At 45.6% G+C, this 12,300-nt stretch overlaps 1 protein-coding gene across 1 annotated transcript in view; it reads left to right on the top strand.

Moving 5' to 3' along the window:
• The window catches only part of LOC130128449 (glutamate receptor ionotropic, kainate 5-like), a 175,608-nt gene that overhangs the window by 69,138 nt on the left and 94,170 nt on the right, over positions 1–12,300 (top strand). The window contains exons 7-8 of the mRNA XM_056298057.1: positions 4,644–4,822; positions 7,159–7,212. Of these exons, the coding sequence (XP_056154032.1) occupies positions 4,644–4,822; positions 7,159–7,212 (233 nt within the window). The remainder of the gene's footprint in view (positions 1–4,643; positions 4,823–7,158; positions 7,213–12,300) is intronic.

Here is a 12,300-nt window from a genome sequence, read left to right as displayed (position 1 = left end):
ACAACACAGGAGAGCTAACGCATCAGGCCAGGACTCCACAGTTCACCATCTACAGGCCAGTGGCCACTCTTTCAAGGATGAGGATGTGCACATCCTTGATAGGAAGGAACACTGGTTTGAACAGGGGGTCAAAGAGGCCATCTATGTGAAGAGGGAACCGACCATCCCTGAACCGAGGGGGGGTCTAAGAGTAGATCTGTCATCATCTTACAATGCTCTAATTTCAAACATTCCCCAATCCTCTGTAACTAGTACACATGGCCATTGTAACTCTAGTTCATGGTCACGCCCATATTTGCACATGAAACGGATCGTTGGTTTCGGTCGTTATGCCACTGTATTGTTTATAAGGGTGGGACACCTGCAGTCAGTTGAGACTGAAGAGGTCACTTAGTTGAGTAATGAAACGTATGTGTCAATAAGTGTCTTATCCAGATGAACTGATTCAACCGTCTTTGATGGAATGGAATGTTTGCCAATCTTAATTTCGCGCATGTGTGACCGTGCCCTAACCTTAACCTGTGTAGCCTCAGCCCGCGACCGCGCCCTATACTGCAGGCTTCAGCTGGATGTACTTGGAGTTTTAACGTCAGATCTGAGCGCAGATCTGGGCCTCTGTTGTGTGCTGCAGGCTCGATCTGTTTTGGTTGCGACATTTTATTTTTGAGAGCGCAGCGAATGCTGCTTCACCCCGGTATGTGGACGGAAACATTGAGATGATGCGTCTTACAAGTCTGGATAAGTTTGGAAGATGTCCCACCAATTTCCAAAAGTCCATGACATCTTTAATCCGACACTGATGCTGAAGTTCATCCGAGCCCTTTAACTCCACAAACTCCATTTGAAGCTGCACAAGTCCAAGCTGATCACTTATTTGCTTCGTTTCATTGACCTCAATCAGGAATGGGTTTTTCACAAGTGGAAAACATTGCCTTGATCCTTGAGGTCACAGAATCTTGATTTGTAGTTCTGCTTGAGTTAGCACGTCACAGAATTGTGACTGACAGGACGGGGCAGCATAAGCATGCAGCATCACTTTCTGCACGGTGGGGAAGGAGCGGTAATCAGAACCGCAAACACTTTGTTCAAGTACATCCAGTTTGTCAGAAAATCCTCTGACAGCCATGTAGCGCTCACACACAGTCTTGTTTCTTCCCTACATCTTGACATTAAGTTTGATTAAGTGTTGTGTAATGTCACACAGGAAAGCAGCAGAAAGCACCTACTCCTTGTTATCCAAAAAGGAAAAACGGGAAGTCTCCCCTTGGCCAACAGTAAAGGCTCTCAGTGGTTCAAGCAGGTCCATAAAATGTGTGAGCATACGTCCTTTAGATAGCCGTCTAATCCAGCACTTAACCTGTGTAGCCTCAGCCCACGACCGCGCCCCATACTGCAGGCTTCAGCTGGATGTACTTGGGAGTTTTAACGTCAGATCTGAGCGCAAAGTAAAGTGCGTCGTTGAAAGGGGTTGTACTTGGTCTCTTAATTAATCATAGGTGGTTTTGGGTGGAGCACAAAATAAACCAGAGTGCCATCTCCCATTCCCTCTAACAGCCAGGTGTGCTTGCACCATGGCACATTGCTATTATAATGACAGATGGAACGTTGTGTGCCTGCCTGTGAAGGCGCATGTTACTATCGTACTAATGGGCCCTTAAAATAATAGTAAAATAACGCGCTATTGACTTAACACCAAATCCCCATAGTGAGTGTTCAACTCTTCACATAACAATTTAAAGTTCAAGTGGTTTCTTGCGTGGCCCCTGATGTAATTAACCACTTCCATTACATTTGCCGTCACATCATTCAGACACTGGAACTTCGCAAATGAGGCTTGTTTATGCACAATACAGTGGTTTGAAAAAAATGTCCTCAGCAACTCCGGTTTTCAGTGCCTCTTTCAGCAAAGCCACGGCCCCGTTTCTCTTACCAAGCATCGCTGGCGCGCCATCTGTTGTGAGGGCTGTCTTGTTTGTTTCTTGTCCAATGTGTCTCCCTGCCTGCCGCCCAATGACTGCTGGGATAGGCTCCAGCATCCCCACGACCCTGAGAGCAGGATAAGCGGTTTGGCTAATGGATGGATGGGTGTTAAACTTTGCCGGTGTTTCCAGTACAGCGTTCATCTCTATGCCCGTTGTTCCATTTACCACCATGTCAAGCAGTTCTTCTGTAACGTCAAACCGACTGTTGAGTCCTCGGACAAAGATGAATAATTGTGGCGTGGTGTTGATATCCAGGTGTTCATCTATTGCAATGCTGACAAACTCAGTGGATGACAGTTTCTCCTTAAGAATGTTTTCAATGTTCTCTGAAATGTCTGATGACCTCCTGGCCACAGTAGAATCTGACAGGCGAAGTTTTTTTACCTCTCATTCCAGATCTTTCTCCTTGGGAAACAATGTTGAACAGGCGAGCAGTACGCAGTCCTTCACCACTTCTCCATCAGCATACGGCTTCATCTTTTTCGTCAGTTCATGTGTGGTTTTGTAGGATGCCTCTGTCGCTCCTTCACTCGTAATAGTGTGGAAAAAGTTTTTCTGAGCGGTTCGGTTCTGTTTGGGCCTCGCCAGCTTTTCAGCCCTTAGCTCTCCACCTTTTGTTTCGTGATGGCGCTGCAAGTTGGACCTTTTAAATTGTGAAATGACGTTATCGCAAAGCAGACAGACGTGTTTCCCCGAACCGCTGGACACGAAGAAAAACTCTCCTCTTCAAATGTTCGATCTTCCTCTTCATATTTGCGCTTCTTATGTTCTTTTGCCATTTTTGCTTCATGCTATGCCAGTTTTCCCAGGGTGGTTGAGTTTGCACTTGTCTCGTGAGTGCAAGAACTGAGAAATATTGTGATTGGTTGTTGAGACAGTTGAGGGGCGGGAGCGTAATAGATTGATGTGACTCACGAATGAATGAGAATGAAATATTGATGAATTCTGCTGCCAATGTTTTTTTTTTTTAAGATTTTTTAGATTTTTTTTTTTTTTTAAATGGGACTTAAGAGCCTCAACTAGTCATAAAGGAGCCGCGTGTGGCTCACGAGTCGCGGGTTGTGTATCACTGGCCTAGAGGCATGATGGGAGTAACACTACTGCGCACATTCAGTGGGCCGCATGTACCCGGAAGTAACTCCGAAGCCAGAAACTTTTTCAGCGTATGCATGTACATCTATGGGCGTACGCGCCAGGTGAGCAGTTCTCATAGGGATGAACAGGCGCCATTTATAGATCCGGCATCCTCTACTATAACACATCCAAGGTGTCGACAGAACACCGGCTCTCACTTGCTGTTGGAACATGTCTGGGTCTTTAGACGTGTACGTGTTTGTTAACACCGCAGTTTAACCGTCCCAGGCTATTGTCTGGAACCTCACTGTGGTCCGGTTATTCCTGCCGGAGCCAGTGGATAATTTATGGTCACGATTAGCCCCGAAACGCCCGTTAGCTTTTATCAGGAGCAAAGGAGTGTAATGGAGGCTCGCTGGCCGCTGAATGTGAGGAGGTGAAACAGAAATTAACCAAAGTACGTTCCTCTCTCCTCCTAAGTAGAAACTAATAAAGTGATGTATTAATACTTTCTCTGGTATTTGCTTTCATTCGATCTATCTATCCTATCTATCTATCTGTTTGTCTATCTTGTGCTCCATCTATCTATCTATCTATCTATCTATCTATCTATCTATCTATCTATCTATCTATCTATCTATCTATCTATCTATCTATCTATCTATCTATCTATCTATCTTTTGCTCTATCTATACCTATCTATATCTATCTATCTATCTGTCTATATCTGTCTATCACGTTACGTCTTTAAATGTGTATACATTTTCGTTTATGTGGCAACTTTTATGTTTTTACTGTTATGCTGGAGGTGGCTCAGTGGTTAGCATGGTCACCTCACAACCAGAAAGTCCTGGGTTTGAGCCCCAGGGTAGCCCAACCTTGGGGGTTGTCATGGGTCGTCCTGTGTGTGGAGTTTGCATGTTCTCCCCGTGTCTGCGTGGGTTTCCTCCCACAGTCCAAAGACATGTAGGACAAGTGAATCGGCCGTACTAAATTGTCCCTAGGTGTGTGTGTGTGTGTGTGAGAGAGAGAGAGAGAGAGAGAGAGAGAGAGAGAGAGAGAGAGAGAGAGAGAGAGAGAGAGAGAGAGAGAGAGAGAGAGAGAGAGAGAGAGAGAGAGAGAGAGAGAGATGGCCTGGCGGCCTGTCCAGGGTGTGCCCAATGACTGCTGGGATAGGCTCCAGCGACCCTGCGAGCAGGATCAGCGGTTTGGATAATGGATGGATGGATGTTGTGCTGTGTTCATCTTATATACATAAGTGTTCCCTTTAGCTTTTGGTACCATCTTTTGTTTTCATTCTTAGGTGACTTTTTGCTTTTATTCAATTGTTGAGGCACTTTACCAACTTTTACAAACTGTTTCCTTCACACAAAGCTGTAATCTTTGCCGGGGTTAGGGGTCCCGTCCCCATATTACAATAAACATCATAAACAGTGCCCTGAAAAATTAGTGTCAGTCACATGCCATTGGTTGTTTTTTTTTGGTTATCCTGATCATTTCTTTTACGTTGAATACCCTTTCTAATCTTCTCTCTTAACTTCAATCAACATACTCACTCACTTCCTGTTTCCTGGTCCCTCCCACCAGGCCTACTGCGATTGGAGGAGCTGGTGCGGCGTTTCCTGATCTCCAGGGAGACCCTGTCAGTGCGCATGCTCGACGACAGCCTAGACCCGACTCCCATGCTGAAGGAGATCCGTGACGACAAAGTGGCCACCATCATTATCGACGCCAACGCCTCCATCTCCTACCACATCCTCAGGAAGGTCAGAGGTCACGGGAAAGACACAACATGTTGTTTTATGTGTGTGAGGGCCCTCTGCAACGTAATTCACTTGCAGTTAAACTTACCAACAGGAATGGATAATTTCTCCAAGCATCACCTGCTGTAGTTACTGTTGCTGTAAACCGTCAGCATCGTGTCAACAGGGTAAACAGACCAAGTCGACTGTAGTTAACTTCAAGGACATGTAATTTTTCATACTTGGTCCATGGACTCAGACCGTGACTTGGCAATTTTTTCTGCATATGTGAGCATGCCAAATAAACTCATACCCCTCTGAAACAAACTCTTTGGACCATGAAATCGGCTCATGAAATTAAATCGGGGAACCAAAAGAACCACAAAAGATTCGGTGGTCTGACAGCATATTTCTTTATTAAGGTGGCTCTGCAGTTTCATCAATAGAAGACACTTGATGAAAGTCAGATGTGGGTTCATTGAAAGGTAATAAAAGACACCTTTTCATGACTGCAGTGGATGTAGTACTGAGTGAAAGCAGAAAAACATCCTGATGGAACAGTTTGAGACTCCTGCCTTCATAATCTGAAGATTATGGGACTGAAAGGTGTTTGATATTAGCCAATATTCCTCTTCCTACTGCAGGACAATAGGCAGGGGGGGAATCTGTTCAGGGATGAATATAATGGACCTCCATGTTCCTGTAGCTGTATAAATCATTTACACTCAGTTTCACTTCTTTTATTTTTTTTCCCGATGTCTCACAAAAGAGTGGCCAGAATCTGCCGGCTCCCAGCTGTGAATACCGTGCTACTCTCCACATCCATGTTGGGTAATTTATTCCACTTGCATTAACAAGTGTTGATTTCCTCCATTCTAAAGGTGGTGGTGATGGTTGTGTTGGACAGACAGACAGTAGTCCAGTAGAACAGTGTTGGTGATATAGTGGATGTAGGAGACAGAGAGAAACAGACCTTGACACTGATTTTCTGGTACTACAAACAAGGTGTAGCAGGACTACAAACCAGGTGTAGCAGCCATTGTGGCTGGTGTGCCATCAGCTTAGCAGTAAACAGTTCATCATCATCATCATCAGTTTTGTAACCTATGGAAGTCGTAGGAGCACAGCTGATGCCTCAACAAGTCTCTTCCACCGTTGCCTATCCATCGCAACTCTCCCCGCCTCCACTATGCTCATCTGTAGCCATTCTCCGGTGTTGTTCACCCAGGTTTTACTTCCTAGTCCCTTCTACCAGGCCTTGCAGGATGTCCTTTGCAAGTGTCCTTTCCGTTTGGCAAACGTGCCCAAACCAGTTTAATTTCCTGAACAGTTCCCACCCTTGTAAAAATGGATCCTGGAACCAACGCTAACACGGTCTATCTATTGTATTACAAACTACATCAAACTATAAGGGAACACGGGGCGTCCAGGTAGCGTAGCGGTCTAGTCCGTTGCTTACCAACACGGGGATCGCCGGTTCGAATCCCCATGTTACCCCCGGCTAGGTTGGGCGCCCCTACAGACACAGTTGGCCATGTCCGCGGGTGAGAAGCCGGGTGTGGGTATGTGTACTGGTCGCTGCACAAGCGCCTCCTCTGGTCGGTCGGGGCGCCTGTTCGGGGGGGAGGGGAACCGGGGGGAATCGCATGATCCTCCCACGTGCTCCGTCCGCCTGGCGAAACTCCTCACTGTCAGGTGAAAAGAAGCGGCTGGCGACTCCACGTATGGGAGGAGGCATGTGGTAGTCTGCAGCTCTCCCTGGATCGGCAGAGGGGGTGGAGCAGAGATCAGGAGGGCTCGGAAGAATGGGGTAATTGGCCAAGTACAATTGAGGAGGGAAAAAAAAAGCCTATATGGAAACACGGTTGTACAGTCATATTGGTTGTCATGGAGACATTGGCATCACATTTCAATCTTTTCTTCTCCACCAGTGTTCTTTCTACCCGGTTAAAACAGTTCAACAGCGGTGTATGGAGACTGGAGAGTGCCTCCAACCACGGTGAAGGTGACTGGTAGTATGATGGAGTCAGACTCCATCATACCCATGGAGACAGTAAACGTTTATCAAGGGAGAAAATCACAGATTTCGGCTTTAACATGGAAAAAAACCCACAACAACGCGGGGAGTCTGTAGACAAAACATAATTGTCTCTAATGTGAGAACAGGCTGCAGCATGCAGCGCTGAAACACAGAGCAGATGGTCTGTTTTTTCTTCTTCTGTGGCTTGTTTCTAAACCGGCCTCCTTCAAAAAAAAAAAGCTATGGATGCACTTTGACTGCCTCCTTCCTGTCTTCCGTCACTGACATCAGTATTGTTGTTCTCTTCCTCTCATCCCTCCTTTTACCAACCTGACCACAGGCAAACGAACTCGGGATGACATCGGCTTTCTACAAGTACATCCTGACCACCATGGTAAGACACCTCTCTCTCTTCCTCTCGCTTCCTCGCTCTCTTTCTCTCTACTTCTGTCTCTCTCTCGCTCTCTACATCTCTCTCTACCTCTCTCACTCGCTCACTGTCTCTGCCTCAGACCTTTGCTTCCTCTCCGTCCGTACAGCCCTGACATGTATGTTGCTTTCTCTCCCACCCGCCATTCAGATCAATCTTCACCTTTTTCTCTCGACCACCTTTCTTTGCCCCTCTCTCATTTCCTCTCCGCTCCCTCCACATTTTTTTTAATTCCTTATTATCTTCCTTCCGATCACATCTTCCCTGCCTCTGTTCATCCAAACGATGCTCACTTTCATGTTGGTCTATTGTCAGTTTTTTAGACACAACACATTAATCTCTTGTTTGTGTCATTATGTTTCTGTTGTGGAATAATGCAGAATGTAACAGTGGTGTGTATCATATTTTTAATTTTCACCCCACATGACCATTTTTACATGGTGGCCATTTTGCTGTCACTTGTCGCATCAGGGTGGGGAACCTAAAGTCTTACAGCTGTGTGCCAGGTTTTTATTCATAAATGTAAAGAATCAGACAAAAATCTTTCATTTCTTTATCTCCGGACCGACAGAAACCCATCAGGAGGAACTGAATTTGTTATTGAAAGACGTTAAGAGAAAGACGTTCGCCTGCATTTAAATCTCCAGGATCGTAATTTTAATTCTCGGTGTGAGCGACAAGACAGAGAACTTTCTCCTCATTAAAAATTCACCACCCTTTTACCTCCTCTCCTCTTTCCGTCCCCCAGTCACCTCAGCTGCTGTCTCTATCTCCTGGTTACCCATAATCCCGTTATCTCTCCCACCTCATCACAAATGCATGATGGGCTAGCTGCCGTTTGTCATCGTTATGATTTCTCTGTCCAGTGGCGTTGCCCTTGTGTGAGAAGACATAACACGGATAATGACCTGCCCACGCTGCAGCCTTGTCTCTGAATACCAGCGTATCGGATCCGTTATGGGATCCGCCGGCAAGGGCGCATCATGCCGGCCTCAGCAGTCAAGGGCAAAACCATTGTTCACCTCGCCAGAAGTTTCGGGAACCAAATTTCTGTAAATTACGACCCCTGCCTCCTCCCACTATAGTTCATCCATTCAAGCAAAGAACCAAAAACACACACACACACACACACACACACACCCACACCCCTGCGGTGTTGTGTTTGACCTACCTGACTTTGTATTTAAGATGGGTACTGCTGAGAGCAACAGACTGGAGTGAGATTTAAATGACAGACACAGGCGGAGGTTGTGTCGGGCTTCACCTGGGAGAGTGTCTGCTTATGAAACATTAAAGTTTACCGAAGATAAAACAGGACAAAACCACCGCTGATGGAGGAATCAACGCATTAATTCAGTGGTCCTTTTCAAAAGTTACTGACCCAAGTTTATTTTCATGCATTCAGTTTCATTAATTTCTGTGGGTGGTGGGGTGGGCGGTGTGAATCCAAATTAAGCCAGAAATACAGAAGAAATGCAAAGAACTTGCAGAGGGTGTTATCACAGAGGTCTTTGACAAAATTGAGCATGTCTGTGTGTCTGTATATACGCATATCAGGAATCAGGAACACTATTTGTCATTTCATTTCATGTACTTGCGCACATGAAATGAAGCAACATATCGTTTCCCGCAGACCGCAGCAGTGCCACACAAAGACAGAAACACATATCCAAAAACTACAAGAACACACATATCCAACTACAAAAAAAAAAATCACTGTCCAAGAGAACGAACGCCAGTCAGGGTGACTGTCGGAACTGCCGGTCTGCATGGGCTAGGAGTTAGCTTAGCCTGCCCTGCGCATGCGTCCTGTCAGACCGCCCTCGGTGTTTTCTCGTTGGGCGCAGCTCCGGGCAGGGCCGTGGTCCCTTGGCCCACCGGAGACAGCAGACCAGGCTCCCCCAACCGATCCAACGCGAGTTCTCCCAGCCAGACACCTTCGACACACCTCCCCGCACTTCACATGACAACACTAAAAAGCGCAGTCAATGCTAGGTGAGGCCGCCACCAGACCGCCCTCAGTGTTACCGGAACTGCCAGTCTGCATAGGCTAGCAGTTATCTTAGCCTGCCCTGGTTCCGCGTCCTGTCAGACTGCCCTCGGTGCTTCCTGTTCGGGCGCAGCTCCGTAGAGGGCCGTGGTCCCTGGGCCCACAGGACACAGCAGACCAAGCTCTCCCAGCCGACCCAGCACCAGCCATCAAACGAACACACAAACTTACACGCAGACAGACGTGGTCAAAGACACTGCATGGACGGTACTGGATGAGGCCTCCGCAAACATAAGTATGCGCCGCCATCCTCCCACGGTACTGGGTGAGGCCACTGTAAACGTGAATTTGCGCAGCCATCTTCCCCCACCGGAAGCGGAATATGATATAGATATACATTACAGTTACTGCCAGAAAACCCACGGTGGGGCTGATTAAACACCAGCCAGTGGCTTCGACATGAAGACATGAATCAAACGAAAACATAATGAAGTCACTGTAGTGGTTTTCTACTGTTAGGGTATTAGCAAACACTGAAGTCCGTGGACATAACGAAGACGGTAACGTCAAATACCAGCTGCTGATCACATCACACGACTACATGAAACAGGTCTTACTACAGCCCTATTAAATTCACTTATTTCATAATTTTGTCTGCATGTGAAGACACACTTATCATTTTATTTATCAGTCTGCTAACACTTTATAATGAGTAGCTGTATTAATGTGATTAATGAACGAGTAATAGGTCACTGTGTGAGGTCACTTGCAATTCCTTGAGTATGTAGTAATAAATCAAGTTTCTTAGAGAGTACTAAGTGGTCATGTGGAACCACTTGACTTAACATTTTAAGCAAACCCACATTTCTTTTTCTTTTTTTTAGTGTAGCTGAGTTGTGTCCTTGAGCTTGTTTACTATTTCAGGTGGTATCTCAAACACACACACAAGCTTTAATCCAGATTACATCAAACTCCATGTTCACATTCTGGGGTTTTGGTGCTCAATTGAAAAGGGACAATAGACCAAGAATTTTACACTAAATTACATGCAAACCATAGACAGATTGTTGGCCCGAGGCTGGGCACCAACCCAGGACGTGGTTTTGTGTTGCACAGCATATTTTATGAAGTGAAAGTTGTTGACACACAGACTTCTGCACACATTAAAAGTAAAGACTGTAAAAGAACAAAACAAAACACAAGACTGTAAAACTAGAAAGACTTCAATCTGTCACCTGTTTGAGTTCACACGTTGTGTTAATCGCAACACACACTGGTTTCAGCAGTTCAAGACAATCGTTGGTGTCGGCTGACCCAAACCAGATATGATGATGATTCTTGAGAGGACTGAACCCACTGTTGATGTGAAACCAACGATCTTGTCCAGGGCACCAAACTAACCACACACTTGCACCACCACGGCCTCATATCCAGCCTTTTCCTACGCCTTCACAGACAACCCTATCTGAACAACGCTGGTTTAGTCCGACTGTTTTTGTCTCTGCCGGCCGGTTGTTCATTGTGTTGGCTGGCAAGGCCACGGTTCGTTGGCGATTTGGCCACGGCTGAAATTGATTTGGCAACCGGCGACCTTGTCAACAACAACAACAGCCTCCCCCACGAGCTGGAATGTGATTAGGTAAACATTGTCTAGGTTGTCGGGCTCCAGCACAGAGGAAAACACTTGAAATCAACCTCACACGCAAACAGCAGCTCTTCCAACGGGCTGCAGCTATACAGCTGCATAGTTTATGTTACTATAGGCCATATAGATATCGACTGTTTAGTTAGTATAGGTTTGGAATATATAGTGTATATATACTGTTGTTATAGAGTGTATACTTAGTATAGATATATAAACTGTATAGTTAGTATAAGGTTTAGAATGTAGAAAATGTATATATGCTATATTTATAGTGTATGGTTTGTATAGATGTAGATTGTATAGCTGTAGAGTGTATAGTTAGTATAGATGTAGACTGTACAGTTAGTATAGATGTAGACTATATAGATTGTATAGACAAACTAGTGAGTATAGGTATAGACTGTATGGTTAGTGTAGATATAGACTGCATAGTTAGTATAAATAGACTGTATAGTTAGTGTCTATATATATACTCAGGCATGAAAATCACTCACCTTTTGGCGAAATTCGCCATTTTGAATCCAAAATAGGTGACCTACGTGAATCATGTAGATCCGGTGGGGGGGGGGGGTGTATGGACCGGACATGAAGATGGAGTTTTATACACGAGAGCGCGGAGCCATGGTGAGCTGGCCTATCGAATTCGAATTCGCCTCTTTCATTGACAAAAATATTCCCCCTACGAGCGCGAGGGGCCTCACATCACCAGTCTTCTCTGGGAAGGTACCGCTACCCGATTGGTTCGTGAAGTGCTCGTGCATCGAGTGCTTGTGCTGACCAAAGCGATTGATGGAGGAGCGCGCGGGGCTGAGCATTCCATGGGGCTGAGGGAAGACGACTCTTTGGACTAACGTTAGCTGACTGATGCCTGCCTGACTGAATTTGGTGAGCGTTTCAATCATTTCAATATTTTCTGATGTATAACGTTACTCAGGAGCTCTGTTGACATAGCATAGTCCTGCATGATTTCAGGTAGCTAATCTATCACTAGCTAGAGATTTAATAAAGAATCCATGTGTCATCGACGCATACGTTAGCTATATTCCACACAGACAGGTGGAGAGATTTGCATCTTGTGGACAATTGTTAGCTAGCTAGCTAGCTAGTTAGTAGGGTAATGTTAGCTAACGTTAGCTTACACCGTATACGCAGCAGACTAGGTTGTATAGCTAACGTTATCCCACAAAAAGAAACACGATGAATGTTAACTGTTGGCTAATTCTCAAAATCTCTAAAACCCATTTCAGGACGTGTGGACTGCGGAACTGGTGCTGTGGGAGGCTGAGGTAACGTTAACGCTAGCTAGCTAATGTTAGCTAGCTTTTTGTGTTCTAAGTTAGCTATGTGTATGTGTCACAGGACAGGCTTATATCAAAAAACTGGACTGTAACCGTCAATTTATGACTGGCGCAAGCCT

Source organism: Lampris incognitus, chromosome 18 (genome assembly GCF_029633865.1).
Source record: "Lampris incognitus isolate fLamInc1 chromosome 18, fLamInc1.hap2, whole genome shotgun sequence".
Taxonomy (NCBI): domain Eukaryota; kingdom Metazoa; phylum Chordata; class Actinopteri; order Lampriformes; family Lampridae; genus Lampris; species Lampris incognitus.
The sequence above is the reverse complement of the archived record's forward strand: the minus strand, read 5'-3'. Positions and strand labels throughout refer to the sequence as shown.